General features: G+C 46.1%; 9 protein-coding genes across 9 annotated transcripts; 5 read left to right on the top strand and 4 right to left on the bottom strand.

Annotated features, from left to right (window-relative positions):
* Nucleotides 1-1,989: 1,989 nt before the first annotated feature.
* On the top strand, nt 1,990-2,927 carry N7469_010243 (tyrosine-protein phosphatase; the record flags this gene model as incomplete). The annotated part of the gene is made up of 3 exons (XM_056649148.1): nt 1,990-2,150; nt 2,255-2,487; nt 2,584-2,927. 3 exons carry the CDS (start codon nt 1,990-1,992, stop codon nt 2,925-2,927), a joined length of 738 nt encoding a protein of 245 aa, XP_056496279.1.
* A 787-nt stretch (nt 2,928-3,714) lies between these two features.
* N7469_010242 (uncharacterized protein) lies at nt 3,715-6,666 on the top strand (the record flags this gene model as incomplete). The annotated part of the gene is made up of 5 exons (XM_056649147.1): nt 3,715-3,898; nt 3,955-3,961; nt 4,026-4,106; nt 4,166-4,392; nt 4,445-6,666. The coding sequence occupies 5 exons, from the start codon at nt 3,715-3,717 to the stop codon at nt 6,664-6,666; spliced, it is 2,721 nt and encodes a 906-aa protein (XP_056496278.1).
* Nucleotides 6,667-7,034: 368 nt separating this feature from the next.
* Nucleotides 7,035-8,732, bottom strand: N7469_010241 (MFS transporter; the record flags this gene model as incomplete). The annotated part of the gene is made up of 1 exon (XM_056649146.1): nt 7,035-8,732. One exon carries the CDS (start codon nt 8,730-8,732, stop codon nt 7,035-7,037), a length of 1,698 nt encoding a protein of 565 aa, XP_056496277.1.
* A 1,076-nt stretch (nt 8,733-9,808) lies between these two features.
* On the bottom strand, nt 9,809-11,267 carry N7469_010240 (uncharacterized protein; the record flags this gene model as incomplete). Its single annotated transcript, XM_056649145.1, has 4 exons — nt 9,809-10,342; nt 10,395-10,976; nt 11,036-11,110; nt 11,184-11,267. The coding sequence occupies 4 exons, from the start codon at nt 11,265-11,267 to the stop codon at nt 9,809-9,811; spliced, it is 1,275 nt and encodes a 424-aa protein (XP_056496276.1).
* Nucleotides 11,268-11,294: 27 nt separating this feature from the next.
* On the top strand, nt 11,295-13,913 carry N7469_010239 (uncharacterized protein; the record flags this gene model as incomplete). Its single annotated transcript, XM_056649144.1, has 9 exons — nt 11,295-11,358; nt 11,722-12,204; nt 12,302-12,391; nt 12,458-12,867; nt 12,944-13,135; nt 13,201-13,295; nt 13,353-13,509; nt 13,567-13,627; nt 13,696-13,913. 9 exons carry the CDS (start codon nt 11,295-11,297, stop codon nt 13,911-13,913), a joined length of 1,770 nt encoding a protein of 589 aa, XP_056496275.1.
* Nucleotides 13,914-14,514: 601 nt separating this feature from the next.
* N7469_010238 (putative C6 transcription factor) lies at nt 14,515-16,824 on the top strand (the record flags this gene model as incomplete). The annotated part of the gene is made up of 6 exons (XM_056649143.1): nt 14,515-14,557; nt 14,661-15,099; nt 15,173-15,590; nt 15,659-16,267; nt 16,327-16,418; nt 16,470-16,824. The coding sequence occupies 6 exons, from the start codon at nt 14,515-14,517 to the stop codon at nt 16,822-16,824; spliced, it is 1,956 nt and encodes a 651-aa protein (XP_056496274.1).
* Nucleotides 16,825-17,669: 845 nt separating this feature from the next.
* On the top strand, nt 17,670-18,690 carry N7469_010237 (class I SAM-dependent methyltransferase; the record flags this gene model as incomplete). Its single annotated transcript, XM_056649142.1, has 2 exons — nt 17,670-17,850; nt 17,930-18,690. The coding sequence occupies 2 exons, from the start codon at nt 17,670-17,672 to the stop codon at nt 18,688-18,690; spliced, it is 942 nt and encodes a 313-aa protein (XP_056496273.1).
* Nucleotides 18,691-19,089: 399 nt separating this feature from the next.
* Nucleotides 19,090-20,550, bottom strand: N7469_010236 (SIS domain-containing protein; the record flags this gene model as incomplete). Its single annotated transcript, XM_056649141.1, has 2 exons — nt 19,090-20,037; nt 20,176-20,550. The coding sequence occupies 2 exons, from the start codon at nt 20,548-20,550 to the stop codon at nt 19,090-19,092; spliced, it is 1,323 nt and encodes a 440-aa protein (XP_056496272.1).
* A 1,051-nt stretch (nt 20,551-21,601) lies between these two features.
* Nucleotides 21,602-22,577, bottom strand: N7469_010235 (nicotinamide/nicotinic acid mononucleotide adenylyltransferase; the record flags this gene model as incomplete). Its single annotated transcript, XM_056649140.1, has 3 exons — nt 21,602-21,853; nt 21,923-22,196; nt 22,270-22,577. The coding sequence occupies 3 exons, from the start codon at nt 22,575-22,577 to the stop codon at nt 21,602-21,604; spliced, it is 834 nt and encodes a 277-aa protein (XP_056496271.1).
* Nucleotides 22,578-23,666: the final 1,089 nt, after the last annotated feature.

The raw sequence follows: 23,666 nt of genomic DNA, 5'->3' as shown, positions 1-23,666 counted from the left end.
CAATTATTAGGTCTTCTTTATTGAGGAGTCATACCCCTAATCGCCCCCGTTTTGGGGGCGATTAGGGGTATGACAAACTTGATATGACAAAGACAAACGAGGTTCCAAGTACGTAGCAGCTCCCTGGACTTAGGTTTTTCCATCAACTGATCTGTCTGGACCAATGACTCGAATCGTGTGGTCCTGATGACTTGCATGGCAGCTATGCCACTTAGTAACCCAGAGTTGCTGTGATCATGATCCTGAGTCGGCCTGAGATCCCACATCGAAAGCACCAACAATGCTTGAATTGTATCAAGAAGCTCACTCGAGGTAAGCTGCGACTGAGTCAGTTTTCCGTGGACATGATTATAGAGTTTGTGGTGCGTTTCCGATCTATGTAGAGATGGGGTTATATGGATGCCAGCAAGGATGCAAGTTCCGAATAGCAAAGGTGATTTCCTGCGTAGCTCAGCAAGGTCTATGCTCATAAACAACCAACGACTTGATAACTTCGAACATCTGCAAGATGACTGTATTAGAGACAATCGTCTCGGGTACCTCGGAAAAGAGACGCTTACCCTTTAAGCGAAGTCCGAGCCACGTCTTCGGAGACTATACCATTGGCGATCACATCTTCAGAGTGATATTGAAGCTGAGATGTCTCTAGGGATTCTAATGTATTCGTTTTGGTCTGTTGCGTGGGACTCAAAGGTGCATCGCATGTCATTTCCCCAACTGGTGCCATCGTTCTATCCACTGAAATTCGAAGTGAATGCCTTTCCTCAGGCGAACTTTCTTGGATATTTTCATTAACCTGAGAAGATAGCAACGCTTTAATCTCAGAAAGAGTCATTTCGACCACCGAAAGTCGGTTTTGTCAACCGGGTTCAATTCTCTCATCAGACCGGATTTGTACATACCGAGATTCCAAGTTAGAACAATTCTTTTGTTCAGGACTGCTATCCATTTGAGCTTGGGTTATTTTGCGAAGAAAAAAGCCCTGAAAGTATCATTCAAGTCTTGAATATATTGATCTTTAAAGGGTTTGAGTTCGCGAAGGAGTCTGTTTCACCGAAGGACATTGCATCTGTGGCACTTGTCAGATGCATGGTACACCTCCCTCCCATCAAGTCTCTAGTCGTTGGTATTCATGACAGGCCCGTGTTTCAGTAAATTCAACGAAAGTTTGAGACACTTTTTTTTTTTTGTAATTGCTATTTCGACATGAAGGCGTGAAAATTCACGTTAGAAGCAAAAAAGGCTGGTCTTTATCAACACCATTTTCGACCACAAGTTAAATCAGTACATGCGAGCCCGGCAATCAAGGTAGCACTAGAAGCTAAACCACTAGGAAAGATGTTTAAGTTGATATTTGGCCCAAAATCAACATCTTTCTCTTCCGGACTCTCTCATCCTCCTTCGGCTGAGGCTATTGCCTCGCGATGATGATCAATTCCACCATTCATTGCTGACGAACCCATTATTCTCGGAAAGATATGCAGTCCCTTTTGGGTTTACGATATGGCCACTTGTAATATTCGAGAGCCTCAGCATAGTATACGAATACTTAATATACAAAACAAATTCTGCCTTATTGCAGACATGTGACAGGCATCAGGCAGTGCAAAGCCGCAACTATATTCAAAAACAGGATGAAAGTCAAGTCAGGTGAAGAAGATGCTTTTTATCCCCTGTCAAGTCCGAGATGCTCATTAATTATGATCAACTGCTGTGGTATAAGATAATAACTGATCTTCAAGTTCTAGAATCCCCTGCGACTCGCTGACATCGCTACCCGACGCACCCCAGCGTCATAGCAAGTCGGTGGAGCCGCCCCCCCCCCACTGATTTTTCATGCCAGGGAAATGTTCGATGGATATGACATAGCCTAGTATCAAGGCTGCGGTACCTGAGTTCTGGATCCCTTTTAAGATTCAATCCATTTCGGTAAGCCATTGTTCTACTTTTGAAATCATTCAAACAACCCATATTTTAACATCTATCATTATGATTGACACGGAAAACCTACGTGAAGTGCTTGATACTGATATCAAGACACCTATTCCAGAAACTACAGTGTCTAAAATAATATCTCTCCCGCCTTTCATCGCCGTCCCCGGTGTTACAAATTTTCGTGACCTAAGCCAGGATGAAAAGCTACGACCTGGGTTTGTCTATCGCTCGGGAAACTTGTCCGACATCGCCGATGAAGGCAAGACAATCTTAGCGAATGAATTGGGAATTACCACGATCTTTGATCTTCGGAACGAAGGGAGAGACTCAGGGCTCCAAGCCCCGAGATCAAAGGTATTGTCACAATATGGATGCCCTATGGAACCCGTCCAGCGTCCTTGGATCTTCGAGATTTCGTTGGAGAGGATGGAAGTGCGACGGGTTTTGTGAAGATGTATACTGGAATTCTTAATGCAGCCCAACCGGCATTTACTCAAGTATTCAGCCATATTCGAGATCAGCCGGATGATCCATTTGTCTTCCATTGCTCAGGTTAGTAACCTTGTTTCCATATCTTCCAAATATAAGTTGAAGACGTGCATGAGCTGTCCACTCAACCAGTTACTAATACTATTTATTGAATTCTAGCTGGCAAAGACCGCACAGGAGTTCTAGCGGCTTTAATATTACTCTTAATCGGCCGATCCCACGATGCCATCATAAACGACTATATTCTCACGCGTGTCTCTCTGGAAAATGTTCGGGAGAATTTGACTGAGGCTTTGGCTCTACAAGTTGGCACTGACCATCTTAGTCCCGAGGCAAAGGGCATGCTTGAGCTTAGTGGCGTTCGAGCAAACGCCATGGCGGCTTTTCTGAAAACCTTCGAGAACAACTACAAAGGTGGCGCCGAAGAATTTCTTACCACAAAGCTTGGATTTACATCCGAGGATATTCAGACCATTCGCTATAATTTGACGTCATATAACTAAGGAATAAGGATGCCCGTCGTCCTCTTAGATATGAATATTGCTAGCATGTGTACAATTATACAAGAATAGACTCCATTATGCTTTGATTTGAAGTATTACTAGTCCAAGAGTACTGAATATCATGTACCTTTCGCTACTGTAGTAGAGATGGTACCTGGTGGCAAGGAATAGATGGGACACCCGAATCCAGGGGTATCATTCCACAACATCAATATATTGACCCTGAGTTTGACCAGCTTTATTTATTTGCTCTCAATATTGATCATTGATGATGTTTGATCGAAATGACAAATGCAACTTGAATCTCCTCCAACTTGCCTCGTCGCTCCTTCTAGCCGGCATCGGTTCGACCCCCTCTCGACTCCGCAGACTCCGCAATCAAGCAATGCAGATCTTCGCTTTTTTCCACCACATGCGTCCCGAATTTTGGTGCTTTGTTGCCTCATTACCCGAAAGATCACCCCTGTTCACCACTAGACAGTGCTACCGTTGCTTTCACCCCGCTTGAGGAGGTGCCGTCTGCTCATCTGGCGATATTAATATACTAATTTCTGACTCTGCCGTCGATGGATTGTCTGACACGGTCCATATATCCCAGTGGTTAGCGTCGATTTATTGCAACAACCGAACTATCAAAGCGCATTTGACTCCACTTCGATGACGGTACCCTCTCAAGGTAGTAGCTAAGCTGTTGCGCAGTGTGGATCGGGGAGATAGTCCCGAAATCAATATAACATTGGTTGTGGCCCCATTCACGCACAAATTCTCTGGTCTTCACGCTTTAGCCATGCATTCTTGGAAGACATTTGCACTGGTATCCCTTCCGGCGATTATCCAGACTGTCCTAGCCCAAAATGTGGTCGATTTGAGCGGTGATGGCTGGACTGTATCCAGCAAAGCATTGAACATATCTGTGCCTGGTCGCCTGCCTTCTCAAGCACATCTAGACCTCTATGCTGCAAAAGTGATCGGTAGGTTTCCATCCCTTGAGTTGGATTGCCAGCAGAGATACTGACTTGATCCTGAGATGACCCGTTCGTGCCAACACTCGAATATGTCAACTCCTCTCAGTATTTGTTTTTATTAACTGGCAGGCAGGTATTACGGCCTCAATGACTTCCACCTGCGATGGATTGTGAACAACAACTGGACCTACACTAGTGATCCAATCCAGGGGCTGTAAGACAGATAGATATTGCTGCCGTTTACCTATCGGGCTCACTGTTAACACTTAACAGATCTAAGGGCTCTAAATCGTCCTATGTCGTATTTAATGGACTCGATACATTTACAACCGTCGAACTCTGTGGTCAGATTATCGGTACAACCAACAATCAGTTTCGACAGTATACCTTCGAAATCTCAGACGCCCTGAGCAACTGCATAGACAACGCGGTTTTGTCACTGAACTTTGGCAGCGCACCTAAGATCGTTAATGATATTGCTGAAGATCCCAATTCTCAAAGTATGGCCCCGGATTAAAGCAAATGAAATAAGTTCTAACTATCTGCTCTCAGCATGGCCATATGGTCCGCAGCAAATATACGAATTTCCAAATCGATGGTTTATGCGAAAAGAGCAATCAGACTTTGGATGGGACTGGGGCCCAGCTTTCGCTCCGGTTGGGCCATGGCAACGAGCATATATCGTACAGTTCGACGATAATGAGAGTGTTTATCCCTTGAATATAGACCTGGACATATTCCGTCGGGGCCAAATCAATCACCTGGCCCCAGACCAAAGTCAGCCGTGGGTGGTAAATGCGAGCATTGACTTCTTGGGAAATCTGCCGGACCAATCCTTGATGACTGTCGAGGTAAAGGATCTCGAGTCGGCGAAGGTGATTAAGTCTGGTTCGCTCGAGAATTTGACTATATCTGGTCAAAGCATCACCGGTAGCATTCTTATTAATGCCGACGGACCCAAGCTCTGGTGGCCCACCGGCCTGGGTGAACAAAACCTGTATTCTGTGACTGTCAAGGTTCAGAATAAGGATAAGAAAGAACTTGCCAGTGTTACGAAGCGCACCGGCTTCCGAACAATTTTCCTCAATCAACTGAACATCACCGATGAGCAATTAGCCAAGGGCATTGCGCCGGGCGCAAACTGGCATTTCGAGGTCAATGGCCAGGAATTCTACGCCAAGGGCTCGAATTTCATCCCACCCGATGCTTTCTGGCCTCGAGTCACAGAAGAGAAGATGCAGCGCCTTTTCAATGCTGTTGTAGCTGGAAATCAAAACATGCTTCGTGTTTGGTCATCTGGCGCGTATCTTCCCGACTTCATTTATGATATTGCCGATGAGCGTGGTGTCCTTCTCTGGAGCGAGTTCCAGTTCAGTGATGCGATGTATCCGACTGATCAGCCATTCTTGGATAATGTCGCGGAGGAGATTGTCTATAATGTGCGGCGTGTGAACCATCACCCCTCACTCGCCTTGTGGGTCGGTGGAAATGAAATCGAAAGCCTTGAATTGCCTCTCATTCAGGAAGCTGATCCTCAGAATTATTCGTACTGGGTTGGCGAGTACGAGAAACTTTACATCAGTCTCATTCTACCCCTCGTGTATGAAAATACGCGGTCGATCTCCTACATGCCCAGCAGCACAAACAACGGCTATCTTTATGTCGATCTCTCTGCTCCAGTTCCCATGGCCGAGCGGTATGACAACACTACTACTGGATCATATTACTCAGATACAGACCACTACAACTATGACAGTAGTGTTGCTTTTGACTATGGAAGTTACCCTGTCGGCCGCTTTGCAAATGAGTTCGGCTACCATAGTATGCCAAGTCTACAAACCTGGCAGCAAGCATTGGATCATGATGACCTTCATTTCAACAGTAGTACTGTTGTTCTTCGAAATCACCACTACCCTCCCGGTACCACGGACACTCATAATTTCAGAAATTCCTCGATGGGCATGGGCGAAATGACCGTGGCGGTTGAGCGCTATTATCCGATGCCGAACAAGCATGACTCTGTTGCTAATTTCAGCGCCTGGTGTGATGCGACTCAGATGTTCCAGGCGGATATGTACAAGTCTCAAATCCAGTTCTATCGTCTTGGAAGTGGCAGACCTGAACGCCAATTGGGATCTCTATACTGGCAATTGGAGGATATCTGGCAGGCTCCCACTTGGGCAGGTATTGAGTACGACGGGCGTTGGAAAAAGCTCCATTATATGGCCCGTGATATCTATCAGCCTGTCATTGTCTCCCCTTTCTGGAATTACACTACTGGACATCTCTCCGTTTCCGTCATCTCAGACCTTTGGGATACTGCCCGTGGTACGGTCAATTTGACATGGGTAGATTTGTCTGGCAAACCCATTGCAAGAAACGCCGGTACTCCTCAAACAAAGCAGTTCACAGTCGGTGCCCTCAACACGACTGAAGTATATTCAACAAATTTGGCCGGACTGTCTCTTCCAGATGAGACAGATGCTGTTCTTGTCCTCTCCATTGAAGCACATGGTCATCTGCCAAACGGCGGCAGTGCCATCTCCACATTCACCCACCGCAATCAAGTTACTCTAGTGTTCCCAAACAAGCTCTCTCTTTTCGATCCAAAAGTCGGTGTCTCTTTCGATGCTGAAAGTCAAACTTTTACGGTCGAGGCCAAGAACGGAGTCTCTCTTTACACTTGGCTGGACTACCCTGCTGGTGTCGTGGGGTATTTCGATGAGAATCATTTTACTCTTCTACCCGGAGAAAAAGAAGGACATCAAGTTTAATGTACAAAAAGACGAGACTGATGGGAAGTGGGTTAAAGGTGTGACGGTTCGCAGCTTGTGGGATCAGACGACACCCGAGTAGAACTGATATCAATCCATTGATAAGTGCCTCCACATGGATGTGGTGGCACTAATCATCTCAATTCGTTCGCCTCGAGCACATATTTTGAACGGAAAGACCATTAGCTACTCGTTAAAAATGCGGAGAAATGCCTATGTATTAAGCTAGTATATATTGTAGATGTTGTCGACATTAAGAATTATACTATCAGTCACTCCTCTTTCTAGATTTCATCTCAAGTTTCATCAGCATCCATGCTTACCTCTACATGATTAGAGGTACGAGATCCTTTGCCACAGCCCCTCTTTCAATCACGGCTAAGCTTTGCTCGAATTTTGATGCCATAAAAGTAAAAAACAAAGGGTATTAGTACCATTGCCAACCCGATGAAAGCTAGCAACCAGGATGCCCACTGGAGCCCGAGGCGATCATACATCTGTGTGATGAACAAAGGAAAAGCAGCACCACCGCCAGATCGGAGAAAGACTTTTGCTGCCAAAGCCGAGGCTGCATATTTCTGATACGCATCTATAATGTAGTTATTCACGGCGTAGTAGCATAACACCATGCCAAATCCGAAAGCAATACCAGACGAAGCTGGTCCAACCCAGATGATATGTTTGAAAGACGTGGCTCCGAGCAGGAAAAATGCGATTGGAATGAAAGGGGCTCCATACAAGGCAGCAATCAGTCTGTCTTCTGGGGTTGGAGCTCGTGATTGGCAAATTCTCTTGAATTGTTTCTCGATAACAGGAGTAACGAGTAACGAGATACCTGCACCAATCAAAATCGGGATGAACATTAGACCGATTTGTCCATCATTATAACCATAGAGCTTTCCGAAGATGACAGGATAGGCAAAGAAGAAAGCGTATAACATCGAGTAAATGAGAATGATGTACATGCACATCAAATCCAGAACAGGCTCCGTCATAATCATAGTAATTGGACGAATCAAATTTGTTCGAGCGATATCGCCGAGGGACAACTTCTTCTGTTCTTGTTCTGTAACGATATTTGGATTCCCTGTCTCCTTGCGCATTTTAGCAGCTCGTCGCTTGAGAATCACCGGCGCGTATGTTTCTGGGATCAAGCAGACCATGATCATGATCACACCGGCAAAGGCCATATTCGTCCAGAAGAACAGATCGAGACGATGACTCCCAACATTAATCCAACCCGTGACAATTGGTCCGATAACAGGGCCACAATATGGAGCTGCTGCGAAGTAGGCAATGGCCATGCCCCGTTCTTCAGTTTTCCAGATATCAGCGATGGTTCCACCAGCGAGGGAAAGTCCAGAGCTGGAAAAGACACCGCAGAGAAATCGACAGACTAGAAGTCCTCCAATATTGGGCGATAAGGCACATGGAATATTGAAGATAACGTAGAGACCCAGTGAGATAATGTATACCGGTCTGCGTCCAATGATCTCTGAGAGTGGTGACCAGAGTAATGGCCCAACTGCAAAACCGCAGACCATAATTGAACATGTCAAGATAGCAACTTCTAAAGAGACATTGTATTTTTCCTCAATCAGTCCCAGACCACCAGTCACAATAGATGAGCCATAGGCAACACAAACGACGAGTGCAGACGCGACAAGAGTGATATACCATCGATAAGCACGGGACCAGTTGTAAGGGTGTTCAGGATCGTTGACCGTGAATGTAATGAATTCAGATTCGGGAGCCTTATTGTCTCCTTTTTCCACATCTTTTTCCTCGTCGTTTTCTGATGCTCGGGCTGTCGATGAGGATGCGTGTGATCGAACTTCTTCCAATGTCCTTTGAGGAACGAGTCCGGTCATGGTTTCCACGACATATTCCTCAGGGAAAATCGGGCGATCTTTCATTGCCGCCTGTGGGTAGTTGTACTCGATGGCAGGGGCAATTTCTGTGATTCCTGCATTGCGAAGGCTTTCACGAGTTTCATCTCGAAGCCGGCCATTGTTTATGCCAGCTTGTTCAGTGGCTTCGTGTTCAGGTGGTATTGAATCAGCCATGGTAGAATTAGGTGGGCTTTTAGATACAATGAATAGAATTCCTCTTGAACGATGCTCTGGTATTTATAATTTCGAGCTTTGGACTATGCGTGAAAATCCATAGCGGACGACGTATATCATACTTCTTATAACCCACGCCGAACGATCACCGAGACATGCCGCAACGACCTAGCACGCCTTGGACCCGCAGGAGCTATTCAATTTTTTGATGTGACAAGTCAATACAGATACAATTACATCATAAATGTGCCTGAAAATACTTTTTTTCTTTTTTTTGTCTTGCATACACATAATCCGGAATCTTGAGCCGCTTTGCACAGTGCAGACATCGGTAGAACTTCGGTACCGAATGATCGCCGAGTCTGCCGCGTTATCTTTGGACATCAGCATCGATCGGATCTATAAACCCAAAGCAAACCTTGGAAAATGTGTCATTATTCGGGGTTTGTTATCCTTTGCAGCATCGAAGCCGAAATTTTTTTCCCAAGTGGAGTCTAGCTAGTAAGAGTGTTGTGGCTACGACTGTCATTGATCTTCTCGTAGGCCTTGATTATCTTTCTAGCCGATCATTACGAAATTCTAGCATTCCTGTGCCCCCAGCTAAAGATTATCACATTATCTTTTTTTTTTTCACCTCTCTCATGAGCTCCCGGAAGGAATGTATCCGCAGGGTCGGGTGTTTTCTTGCATCGTGGTTCTGGTGGAACTACGGACCTACTATGGAGCACGCAAGGGCCATGGGACAAGAGCCGTCGAAGCTAACCATGACAGGAAAGAGAGTATATACTCTAACAATTATACCGTGTATCCTGAAGCCATTTGAGGAATACACAGACTATTTGGGTATGTTATTACGCTCGTTTTCCCGCGGCTTGGAATGAAGCCATTCTCTCCCAGAGCATATCCTTGCTCCTACACGTTCACAAGATTATATGCAATCCAATCACTACCTAGAACCTTAAGAAGAGCTAGAAGTTCCATTAATTTCCAATCTTCAAATAGAGAATTGCACAAGAATCCTTCTGTATCAGAGTATTTGTGTTCTTTACAACTGACTCGATGATGCGCTCGTCTGATTACCATTTGTTGTTGAAGACCTTGCCATCAACATAGTTCACAAGCTCTTTCACAGGGGCCAAATGATCCTGACCAGCACCAAATAGCATGCCATGGCGTAGAACCTTCCGATAGTTTTTCCCAGGGGATACCTTTCCCAATACATACTCTTGGCGGTTTTCCACACGAGTGGGAACCGGAATTGAACGACCAACAATTGCTTCCATGCCCTGCCAGGCAAAAGTAATTGCCTCTTTGGCGCCTCCTGGAATACCAGCATCATCGAGCATCAAGATCATGGTATTAGGATAGTTCTCTTGGATGAAAGCTGTGATGTTGGGATTAAGCGCTCCTCCGCCACACATGAAGATTTCTGCAATCTCTAGACCATGAGGTGCATAGCGACGATAATGATCGACAATAGCTTGTGAAGTGACGCGAGTGATAGAGGCGACGACATCGTCAGGGTTTAATCCCTTGGCCTCAGCCTTCTTTATGAATTCATGCGCAAGCGTGTCACGGAACACCTCGCGACCCGTAGTTTTAGGGGGGTTCTAAAGCGAAGTAAGGATGACGCAGGAAATCATCCACGAGTTGATGATCTACTGAGCCCCGAGCCCCCATCTCGCCATCTTTGTCGTATTCCTGTTGGCCATCGGTGTAATGTCGCACCACAGCATCTATAAACACGTTTCCAGGGCCAGTGTCGAAGTCATAGCATGCATCGACTCCACCATGCGTATCTGGGGGTATAAAGCAAACATTTGCGATCCCACCAATATTCTGACAGACGCGTAACTTGGTCGGATGATGCAATACAAGAGCATCGAAGAAAGCGATCAAGGGTGCCCCCTGGCGACCGGCTGCCTGATCGCTCACTCGAAAGTCGGTGACAGAAGTGATTCCTGTTCGGGATGCCAGAAAGGAGCCTTCCGCCATAGTCAATGCACTACGTGTCTCACCGGGCTCTGGCATAGAGAGTAGCCATATCGTCTGTCCGTGGGAGCCAAGTGCATCGATTGAGTTGATATCGACTTGGTAATCATCGCAAAACCGATGTACTGCAGACGCAAAGGTCTCCCCGAGCATCACATTTACTTCTGACAGCTCAGACGGGGAAGTTTGGTTGTGTAGAATCATATTCATCACTCGCTTCTTGATCACTGGCTCCAGCGGAATTTCACCATACTAGAAGTCTAATCAGAGGTTGAACTTTACAATAGATGGGGGTATTCCCGATATCCTACCTTAAGCAGCTCAAAATGCAACGCAGATTCCGGGGTTTTTTGTCTGAATCGGCAGAGTGCGCAATCAATACCATCCTGAGAAGATATAGTACATTATATGAGCTATCAAGTCACACCGTACCTCTATATTCTCATTGTTTTCACTCACCATCGACGTGCCACTATTTAGACCAAGAATAGTCAGATCCAAACTAGAGCCAGAGATCTGATCTGCGGGGTTTGTTGAGCCCATGGTTGAATCAGATCAAAGGTTCGAACTATGTTGTGGTGTCACTGGGAGACAAAGAAGTTGAGAAATGGCCCCAAAGCCCAAGAAAAGATGGGTGAGTTATATTATAAAAGAAAGGAAGAAACCCTCCATCATGCAACCTCCTCCTACTGTAAACCAGGATCAATTCATCCTTTACCACAATTCCACGAACCAGATATCATATATTGAGATATCAGCTGCAAAAAGGGTGTTCGTGCATGGCAGATGGTCCCCATGGCCCACCAGACCGCCTGAACGAAAAAGGGCAAAGTCGGCAAAACGCCTATTTTCCAACACGAAACTAAAACAAATTCTGTTGATGCTAAATGGTTACACGCTCCATGAGTGGTTCCCCCCCCCCCCCGCGAAGTTCCAGAAGATCTACCCATAGCTGGCGTTCCAACGGTTGCTCTTGGCGTTTTCTGATCACATCTAGAACTGGGATCGAGCCCCATCCAAAGGATCGACCGGTGCGTCGAGCTGCATGTTGGCCGCTCGGATGCTGATTTGGGGGCCATGGGCTACACCACGCTTTGGAAGCGGTTGACGCCGCGGCAGTTGAGTGTTGCCATTCATATCTTCTCGCTTATATCCATCTTTTTCGAGGGTTATGATCAGGGGGTAATGGGAGGAGTGAATTCCTCCCCCACATACGTGACAACGGTTGGAATAGGCAAGGTTGATGGGACTGTCACCGGGAATAAAAACACCACCCACCAAGGGGGCATTGTGAGTGTGTATTATTTGGGTGCGATATTTGGTTGCTTCGCTGGCGGATGGCTTGCAGATCGCGTTGGACGCATCAATGGTTTGCTTGGAGGATCTTTGTTTGCGTTGGTTGGTGGCGCCCTGCAAGCTGCCATTACAAATTCAAATTTCATGATCTGCGCGAGGGTCGTGACGGGGATTGGCACTGGTGGTATGTAGAGTATCCCCTCTTGCTAGTGTCTTTTAGCGAGACCCGTATTCGTACTTTGACTAACTCGTGGGGCTTTGGGGGGGGTTGTCCTTTCTAGCATTGACCGGTATTACCCCTGTACTAGTCTCTGAAACTTCGACCGCGAACCATCGAGGAGGATTCCTGGGTTATGTTTTTATCGCAAACTGTATGTTGCTTCTTATATGCATGACACACGCGACCCACCCGAGGGCTTGAGGCTAAATAAACCCAGATCTAGGAATCTCCGTCGCATATTGGATCTCTTTTGGCCTTTCTTTTGTTAATCATGGATACTCGGATGTACGATGGCGCTTCCTCCTCGCTTTCCAGTGCCTGCCGGCTCTTCTTCTTGCATTATTCATCAAAATGCTACCGGACAGTCCCCGATTTTTGGCTTCAGTCGGAAGAACGGATGAAGCACATGAGCTCTTGACACTTTTACGTAAAGACAAGGCTACTCCGGCGGAGATCGATCGAGAGTATCTCGAAATTATTACCACGGCCAAGCTCAGTAAGCCGAGCTCGCCCTTACAATTCGCAAAGATTCTCTTTGGGAAGGGTGGTGAGAAAGGAGCAAATCTGGGCCGTCGAGCATGGCTATGTATATGGCTCCAAATTATGGCTTCATGGACCGGCATTACGGTATGCTGCGGCTGTTTGCTACTCCTGATCGACCATGGCAAGTTGCTGATATGATTTTTTTCTTTAATGACAATAGGCCGTCACTGCATATGCTCCAATCCTTCTTGAGCAAGCTGAGTACACAAAAATCCAGATTGCCGGGCTTTCTGGCGGTGTCAATACAGTCGGAATTTTGGGGACTATCATTAGTGCTCAGATCATCGATCGTTTGGGCCGCAGGCCCTGTTTGATGGGTGGATCGGCTGTGTTATTCGCAGTAAACTTGATTGTACGAGCTGTATTCTTAAACTGGATTCTCATGAGACTTGCCATGTTAACGTCAACAATTTACAGGCCGGTGCGGTATACGAAGCATCATATCATCAACCGAATAAAGTCAAGGAATATGCACCTGCGGCGGTTACAATGCTTTTTTTATTTAACCTTGGGTATGTCTGAACTCCAAAACTGCCACGCTGGAGGGTATCAAGTCTAATTCCTGAAAGGTATGCGGCTACTTGGGGAACAGTTGCATTTTTGGTGCCCACCGAGATCTTCCCGAGTGATCTTCGAGCACAAGGAAATGGCTTTGGAATTACTGGCTGGGCCATTGGTGTTGGAATGACTACGCTGGTGAATCCAATCATGTTTGGCCATCTTCATGTGAGTAATGATCTTTCAAACTCTTTTGCTTCAATGGTAATACTCATAACTATATAGAGTCGGTCTTATTTCCTACTCGCTGGGCTTAACGTCATCTGGATTCCGATTGTGTTCCTTTGTAGGTTGAGCATTTGCTCACAACTTCTTTTGTTTTTCTTATCCTTACTTACAATATACTATTCACAGTCTACCCTGAAACACGGAATCGTTCCCTCGAGTCAACTGAGGCTCTTTTCTCGACGAGCAGCCCGTTCTATTGGAGAATGGAGCAGGCATATAGGCTGCATGGCGATGTTCTAGCTTCACACGGAGTCCAGAAGCACGAAACCTACGATCGACCCAAGTCTGCATCGACAACGACCTGTGATGGCGAGCCCGTGCATTCTGCTGTTCTCACGGCATAGAACATAAATCCCATCCTGCATTTCAATCTTCTACTACACCATTTACATTCATCACGATGCTTAACTATACCAAGAACAAGACATGATCTGTACCACCATCTAATTAGGACATCGGCGTTACAATTGATAAATAATACTTTCAAGGCTGGCTATTTTCCATATTTGCCACCTAGTCCCTATCTTTTTGAATATAACAATGAGCATTGGAGGATATCCACCAGTCTATCAGAACTTGTAAAAAGCGACATACCATTCGCCTAAGTCGATGACGATGCTTACTCAGCCCCCATCGACCTTCTTTTAGTATCGCGCGCATATCTTTCCAACTCGACGCCACTGACACTTTTGGACCATTCGACCTTGAGAGATCGTTTCTAACCGTTTTACCTTTCACCATTGTAATTATCCCTGTCTTACCCCGCGATCTCCAAAGAATCCATCGTGCCAAGAACCAAGGACCATTTCCCGGACAGGCGTCTGCCCTGTGCTTCCCGTTCTCCCGTTCTCCCCGGACCCGAAATCTGCATGCCGCAACGACTCTTCGCAACTGCGATCGAGTGTGAATTTCAAATCTCGCGCGTCGAGTGATTAATCATATTGGATGTCGCAAAAACCGCGAAAGCTCCAGCGCGTCTCTAAGGCTTGTAAGCATGACATATCTTTCCCCGTATTCTCATGCGCAGATTCCCCACATCTCTCATGTTGCGCGGATAAACGGGAGAATGTGAAATTGACCGTCCCCTTTAGGCGACTTTTGCAATCGGCGCAGTATCAAATGCAGCAGGAGTGATGACAATCTAGGCCGATGTCAAAATTGCGCTGACTTTGATGTCGCATGTACTTTTGATCGTCCGGCCAAACGCCGCGGTGTCAAAGCTGGTACCAGGGTGACTGCTCGAGAATCTCCATCAACCAGAACCGTGTCTGAGCATGACCCCGCTGGTCAAGTCGTAGGTCCAGATAGAGCCTCAAGATCTTCGGTCTCAAGAAGCTCGACTTATCCTGATTTTGGTTCCCGACCATCTCTCACCGGAGATCCTTGGTCCTCGTTTAATACGGGTTGGTCGACAGCGGAGGGGTACGATGACGATGGAGCACTGCGAAACTCGTGGAAAGCATTCGCCATCGCCAGCGACAGACAAATTCGAAATCTTGTACAGGTCTATTTTGAAATTGTTTATCCAATGTGAGTTTATCCCCGCAACCATGCCTGCCACTCGCCGAATTGTAGCCATTGACGCATTCTCTTTGCGCTGCAGCTTTCCTTTATTTCACAAGCAATCATTCATAGCGAGTATCAATAATAAGGAACACCTTACAAATCAGGGACTCTTCGCATCAACAATGGCAGTCTGCTCATTGGTTTCGGGTCGCGCCCGTGATGGTGCGTTGTATAGTGATCGGTGGCATCGAGAAGAACTTCTAGAGCCACCGTCCGAGGCATTCTACGCAGCTGCTAAAGATGCTCTACCTCGGGATCTCGCAGCTGCAAAGGGAATGAATTATATGCGAGCATGTGCGATTTTGGCAATTGCTAGCATCCAAACCGGTCATATCAAGAATATGCAGAAATACTCTGGCATTTATCACACCTTGACCAGCATGGAGGGCCTTCACGATGAGAAGCTCTGGCCCAAGGACATAAGCCCTATAGAGACAGAAGAACGTCGGAGATTGGTATGTATCCCAAATCCATTCACTTTCTTCGCTACCTTCTTTATACTCCACTAACAAGACAACAACAGTTCTGGTCTATTTATACTCTGGACATATATTCATGCATTGTATGGGGAGGTGTTGTTCGATACCGCGAGGCTCAATCTCTTGTGCGATATCCTGTCGAATTAAATGATGAATTCATCACGCATCAGGGCTACACCATGCCACCTATATCGCCAGCTACTGCTCCATCTGGTCCTCTAGACGCTGGAGGCTCACGGCCCCCTGTATCTTGGATGCATGGCTGGAACTTTACAACTGACCTATATCGTATACTTGAGCACGTTGTCGACGGCACACGACGTCGTTTCTCCTCAGCCAACGGAACTCAGGAGGTTTGGTCCCTCTTCAGCCCTGTAAATATGTCCGAGCCAGCCGTCATGGAACGGGTACTTTCGATGTACGCTGCGCTTCCTTCACAATTCCGCGAAACACCCCCTACTACTGGAGATATTGGGAAAGACCTCTTTGGTTTTCAATCCGCCAACATCCAAGCAACGTTACAACTACTTCGTATGGTTCTGCTATCTGCTGAGGAAATTGGTGTAGACAGGAAATGCGACGTGGCGGGCGAACTTTTGAGTGTTTTTTCGAAAGTCCCTGTTGAATATCTGAAGGCCATCAGCTCACCTCTGGTATGTCCCAACTCCATTTCCAAATACACAATTTCAATTATATACTGATATAACATAAGCTGCATCACCTTGGTGGAATTGGCTACATTTTAGGCTCAGTCATGGAAGGCAGTCTGTCAGACGCGTCTTATCAACGGGTTCGCACATTACTGTATGTATCCCATATCTCAGGATTAAAAGGACCTCCCACTGACGGTTACAGACTTGAAATGGCCGACCTTTTACATCGTCTCGAGACAGGCCTTCATCGTGCAGCAGGCGCCAGTGAACGTCTGAGGTCACAGGTCGATCGTATCGACGGGTACATGCGTAATTCACGCCTAGTGAATCTTCCGGCTGCCCCTCCGCCCCCTAATGGCAGTGCCATTCTTATGAACATTAAACCCGAGCCGGCTATTCCACCTAGGCCATATGCTCCCACTCATCCACTCGGGTCTACGCCGGCTATCGGAGACCAAATGTTACAGTTTCAGTTGCCGCCAGAGTTATTGTCAGATTGGCCGTGGCCCTTGGATAATTCCCATTCAGAGGGTTTCTTACCATTGGCGTTTGAATGATCTTCTCGGTGGCTTTGCACTTTTAATTATTGTATCGAGTCGATCATAAAGCTGAACATATTTGTACATTATCCTACACAATCGTATTAATTCAAAATAGGAATCATTTGGGTTCGATTTTGCAATAGTGCATATATCAATTCAAGCCTTCAGCGTTCAAGATGGAAGTACTTACATAAAGGTAGATAGGTGCCTTCGTGGTATACTAAACCTACCTTCCCCCCCTATCCCCAAGTTCACAATGCAAGATAAATTCGGTATTAACTATAGTATTGAACCAATTTATATATCAGAATTAGTACAGTATGATGACGATATTGATATGACGTTTGTATTCAAACAGATATTGTATTTGATAAAAATTTAGTATGGCTTCCAACCTATACTATGTAAGTGGCCTGGCGGGAGGATATATACCACACCATCATTTGGGTAGACAATGGGCTATATTTATTTTCTTCATCAACTGGATGTTGTCCCATGCTCGCAAGATAAGTTGAGATTTGAAAACATAGCGCATATATTTTCGACTCATTGATTGACACATTCATGGAATTTGCTTTGGGTTAGTCAACAATTCCATTTCTATCCCTCTTAACATCTCAATATATTGCCACGCCTTCTATTGATGAGATTCTTCGTCGTTGAGCATCTAGCAAATAAAGCACTGTGATTGGCAGGCGCGATCGGGGAGCCTCGAGCAAATAAAAGTGGGCCTCGCCTTCCCGTCGAAAAGTTGCAAGCTGCTCTTTCCGATTCTCGATCGGCCTCGGACTTCCCCAAACGCTTCCCTCTCTTTTCCGTTTCCTCCTTCTCTTCTCCTTCTTCATTTTTTCTTTCCAGCCATGTCCGTTAGACCTGCCTGGAGAGCGTTGCACTACAGTGCTAAGCGCCGTGCTTTCCAGCCGCCAACTCCCTACCGCTGCTTCTCCTGCACCCGTCGGACTCAAGATCCCAAGTCCGAACATGAGCGCATGACACATTTTGGATTCACCAATGTGCCTGAACATGAAAAGGAGTCGCGAGGTAAGACCCAACTCGCAAGCTCTGGCTTGCAGCGAGCCCGCTATCTTCCAATTGAAACCTGTGGACTAACATTTAATAGTTGGCGCTGTCTTTAGCTCCGTCGCCTCGTCATACGATACGATGAACGACCTGATGTCCTTGGGAATCCACCGCATCTGGAAAGACCACTTCGTTCGCTCACTAAACCCCGGCACACCCGTCGCGAACCGGGACGCCGACTCCAAGACCAAGGGCTGGAATATCCTCGATATCGCCGGCGGGACCGGCGACATCGCCTTCCGTATGCTCGACCACGCGACGAACATCAACCACGACCTAGAGACCCGTGTCACAATCAGCGATATCAATGCCGACATGCTGGCTGAAGGTCGCAAGCGCTCCATCGAGACACCGTATTACAATACCCCGCGATTGGACTTCGTCGAGGCTAATGCCCAGGACATGCCGCATATCCCATCTGATTCCGTGGATCTGTACACTGTTGTTTTCGGTATCCGTAATTTCACGGATAAGCAGGCTGCTTTGAACGAAGCTTTTCGTGTCCTGAAGCCGGGTGGTGTCTTTGCTTGTATGGAGTTCAGCAAGGTGGACAACCCGCTCTTCGATGCTATTTATAAGCGTTGGAATTTCAGTGCTATCCCCTTGATTGGTCAGGTTGTTGCTGGTGACCGCGGCAGTTATCAGTATCTTGTTGAGAGTATTGAGCGCTTCCCTAGCCAAGAGGAATTCCGTGGTATGATCCAGAAGGCTGGATTCATGATTCCAGGTCAAGGTTATGAGAACTTGACTGGTGGCATTGCTGCTATTCACAAGGGTATCAAGCCTGTTGTGAAGTCTTAGGGCTACGGTCATTTGCTCCGCTATATCGGAAGGAGTGGGGGATTCTCTCGGCCCATCGTCCACCGGAAGGTGGGGGGATGGCATTGTGTATCATAGACTATTTCGAGATTATGTTCAAGTATTGTACTCAATAGCATTCAAAAAGCATTTAATATATACGGATTGTCAAAACCTACAGGAACTTAACAAGTGTATCATATAAATGCGGCCCGTTAACTGCATGGGCCAGATGTAAAATGCATATCGTATATATAACGTAGAGCTGCCGAAGTCGACAAACAGGCGTAACATCATTAACCGCACCAAGAAATGCGGATATTTATAGACAATCCAAAGTATAATATAAGCATGAAACATATGCAGGCGAATTCGTACAATGCAGTTCGCGATTTCTTTTCTTCATCCATCGCATAAATCTTCAGCCTCCATCACCCCGATACAGCCTGACAAGGTTAAATCTTTCGATACCGCGACGATAGAGATTCGATCAGGTTTATTTTGGGATTCAAGGATGAGTTTTTGCGCGGCAGCGAGCGGGATGGAATCCTTCACCCAAAGCCAACTATCTTGGTGCACGGTAAGAGGTTGGCCATCTTTAGCCACGGCATCCAAGATGCGAAGATCGACATCCGTATGTCGGGATAATAGAGAACGGACTCGTCGTGGTGGAACAAGCTGTGATGGAGATAGAAAGACCCATGATTTGGCGTCGGGGTGTTGAATCGCTGTGAGAAGGAGATCGAGTAATCGAACCTCGCTGGGCGAGTCAGATGTAGATGCCGAGACAGTGGGAATTTGATCGAGCGAGATAAGTTTTTCTCGCGGTATACGACGATGCTCTGGTGGTGATTGGAGTGTAAAATATGGAATGGAAGAACTACCGCTGAGATCCTCTAACGGTAAGGAGATGGATGAGGAGGGAGAATCGAATGTTGTTGAGGAGACGCAACTCGAGGGCGTAGTCAATGGAGTTCCAGCTGCGGCAGCAGCTGCTGCTCCAATGGCACCACCGGGATGATGACTGCGGAAAATATCTGCCGGGCCTCTTCCAGGTGTAGTATGCAATTTGCGTGCAATGGCAATGGCCAAGGCATCACCAAGACACAAAGCTACAGTCGTTGAGGAAGTAGGAGCACTGACACCAAGAGAGATTTCCTCGTCTTCGTGAATGGGAGATGGTAAAAGAACACCCATGCCAGATTGGCCATGTAAAGAAAGCAACGGACATGTAGATGGGTCCGTATGCGATGTCAATGCGATGACAGGGACAGTAGCCGGGAGATGCGGCAACAATGATAATAGCTCTGGCGAGCGACCCGAGAACGATATAAGTAGGATTGTATCATTCTAAAAGGAAGGAAAGGTCAGATTGAGCCCTACACGAAGAATCAAGATATCACCCGGTCCATGGGGATATCGAAACAGATCCAGATGTATATCCATGAATATGATGAATTATAGGTAGGATTCAGGTAGGTGACTTACTGGACGAACCAACCCCAAATCACCATGCAATGCCTCCGTCGGATGTAGAAAAGCACTATGTATCCCCAGACTATTCATACTCGCTTCAATCTTTCGTCCGATTTTCCCACTCTTCCCGACCCCACAGACAACCAGTTTACCCGCATCGCGAACACTGCGCACAATCAGATCCACCGAACGCGCAAGACCCAGCTGCGCCCGCGCATCTGTCTGATACAACCGTTCGAGATGCGCGAGGGCAGCCCGCTCCGTGGACATGACATGTATTGCCGTGATGACGGAAGATACATCGTTTGTCGTAGTCGTGGTGGGATGTGGAGGATCGGGAGGAGTGAGTGGCCATGGAGGCAGTGTGTCTGGGGGTTTCGGGGCCATTACTGAAGGGGAGATTATATCAATGGATTTCAAATCCATCGAGGATGGGAGGGGGAGATGGAGAGAACAATCTCGCCTGGCCCTTCTGGGAAGAAGAGAAGGGCCGACGTGCAAGGCTGTTGGACGGGAAAAATGTGGAGGGCCGAGATCAGATCCGTCGATAACGGAAGATAACAGGCGCATCGGGCGATCGCCTCGGCATTTTGTTGGAAATGCGTGATTAGCAGATGCTACCTACGTCGTATATACATGGCGTAGTACTTGATATTGGCGAATATCAGGTTTTCAAGGTTGTCAGGATTATATTCTAGTAGGGTGATCTTCTAAGAGTCCTATTCTTCTGGTTATACGTAGCATTTGGTAACTAGCTACTGTCGGTACGGACTGATGGTGTCATCGAGTACCCCAATGGTGTGCAATACAGACGATACTATTACCAAATAACTAGTAAACAAACAAGCTAATGTACTCTGAATAGGATGAGTCAAAGAGTGACCGAAAATTGAATGTTAAGAACGCGGTTCGAATCTCAACTTGGCACCATTTAAGTGATACAATAAGAACACAAGCGCACGATGTCTAGAACAGAGGTCTATTCGTGCCTCGTATGTACATACAGTTCACTAACACAAGCATTATATACAGTCTGTTCAAAGGCACAGTAACTGGCAAGACAGTACAAGCACAGCAGCCAATGCCTTCGTCACAGAACAATAGTTTTGAAAACCATAATCCGCTGAATGAAACGCCCAAGAACTCCAAATAGCAGTAACAAGTCATAAATCGTCTTTTGTCCTCATGCTGCGCCATGACCTTGCCTGGTTGTTCCCAGAGAGATCACACGAGAAGAGAAGGTTTCAGAACAGGGGCAGCCCACCGGATGGCGGCTCATCAATCTGCTGGACGCACCACGATAAATGCGACCCCACGACTGCCGGCAAGAGGATTTAAGAAAGACGGAGTAGTAAGGGGGGTATCGTATCACAGTCATGCTTCGCTCGTTTTTCATGAAAAGCGGCGGGTGAGAAATTGCCGCCGACTTCTCGACAATCTACTGCCTTTCCTTGCCTTTCTCGTTCGAGGTACCATCATCTTCGTAGAGCCGGTGTTGCTCTATATAATGAATGACCGGCGAAGGGATAAGGTAGCGGACACTCATCTCACGGCGTAAGAATAAGCGAATCTTGGTGCTGCTCACGTCGTTTTGAATAAGCTGCTGAATGACATAGATATTATCCTTCCAGGGCTGAAGAGAAGCCAGGGCCTCGTCTATATCAGTACCACTGCGCTCAACGATAAAAGACTGATAGAAAGTCAGTAAGATAATTCCATACGACAAACACACCAAGCATTGTTGGAGGATAAAACTTACGCCATATTTGCCGAGGATGTGGTCCAGATCCTTCTGACTCCAGACTCCCGGGGTGGACATAGTATGAATGAGGTCTGCGCCTGCAAGGAGAGCAATGCGCACAGGCTTGCGCTCACCATTTCCAGTCTCAATACCTCCGCGGACAGTATTAATCTCGTGATCAAAATGATCGAGCACGAGAGCGGTCGGCTGGTACTCCTTCTGCATGGGTTCCCAAGTATCGACCATCAACCAATTTGAGCCCTCATCAACAGCCAATTCACACATAGCCACACTGTTATACACAATGACGGATTAGTATAGCGGGTATGACTGAAGCGGTCATAATCTCTTCTGTCGGTTCTTACCGATGATCCGCACTGGCTAAACCGGCCTTGCGATAGGCATCTGATACCGGAGAAAGGTAGCCACCGATGAGTTCGAAGTCGTTTCCGGCCTTGGCATAATCGGCAGCCATCTCAAACATTCGCAGATGAAGAAATGTAATCGGAGAGAAGGAACCGCAGGCAACAAGTAGGAGTGGCGTCTTCTCCGGGTCGTCCATCTTCCGCTTCAAGCGAAAATCCGGAAAGACATAGTCTTCTGTTGGGGGCTCGGGGACGAGGCCAGAAGGACGTGAGTCCTCATTCTGACCTCTGGCGATCTCGGTGGACATGATTTGCGATTTGAGGTCGTGGTTTCTAAGGAAAGGTGGAGAGAGAGGGGGGGGGGGGAAGAGGGCTTTTTGGGGAAGTGGGGGGAGGCAAAGTAAAGTGAGAAATCGGAGGCAAACGGGGAGAGGGAGAGGCGGAAGAGAATGCGCCGGATTATGACCGGCTATTGAAGAACGAAGGGGGGGTGTTTGTAGGAGGGATTATGTTTCAAGAAGTTGTTTAGGGGGTAAAATTGAAAGTTTAGATTGATTCCGGGGATTATCGAATTTGCATTGAAGGGGAAAAGATGATTATTAAGAGGCTCGGTGAGTCAAACGAGGCGCAAAAAGGATTTCCGGTGACGGCGGGGATTTGCGAGAAGTGGAGGAGTGCGGGCATTCGAGCTGAATTGGGTTGGACTCTTTTGTGTATACCTATAAGGTAAGTATTAAGTTGAGTGTATAGTTAATATATATTATGGTAGTATCTTTAAAATATGATACTAGAACATACACAATTCTATGAATCAAGTTGAGGATGAACTTGGTAGTTAGCACCACCAGTATGGAATCTAGTATACGATGTGTCTACTGGTATACATATTGTACTAAATAGAATCACCCAAAGTTTTAATTCTTCTACAATATTACATTAGGAAGTAGCATTCAGCGACTGGTTATTATTATTATTATTATTATTATTATTATTATTATTATTATTATTATTATTATTATTATTATTATTATTATTATTATTATTATTATTATTATTATTATTATTATTATTATTATTATTATTATTATTATTATTATTATTATTATTATTATTATTATTATTATTATTATTATTATTATTATTATTATTATTATTATTTTTAATGGAGGATTGATTATTCAAGGATATCTTCATGCTGACTATTGTGGCTGGTCTTAACTATGTAGCTCACATACATACTATAGGTAGTTATAACTAGTTAACTAGTAACTAACTTTAGTAGTTAAAAAGTTAACTATACCTCCGCTTATACTTCTACTCTACTCTAATTCTTCAAACCATAGCACAATATAGGAATAGTATTACTATATTATATTCTCCATACTCTAACTTTGAAT

The sequence above is a fragment of the Penicillium citrinum genome, assembly GCF_028827155.1.
Source record: "Penicillium citrinum strain IBT 23319 chromosome Unknown utg000009l:1.0-4274883.0:1.0-4276374.0, whole genome shotgun sequence".
NCBI classification, from domain to species: domain Eukaryota; kingdom Fungi; phylum Ascomycota; class Eurotiomycetes; order Eurotiales; family Aspergillaceae; genus Penicillium; species Penicillium citrinum.
This window is presented reverse-complemented; position numbering and strand designations above follow the sequence as displayed.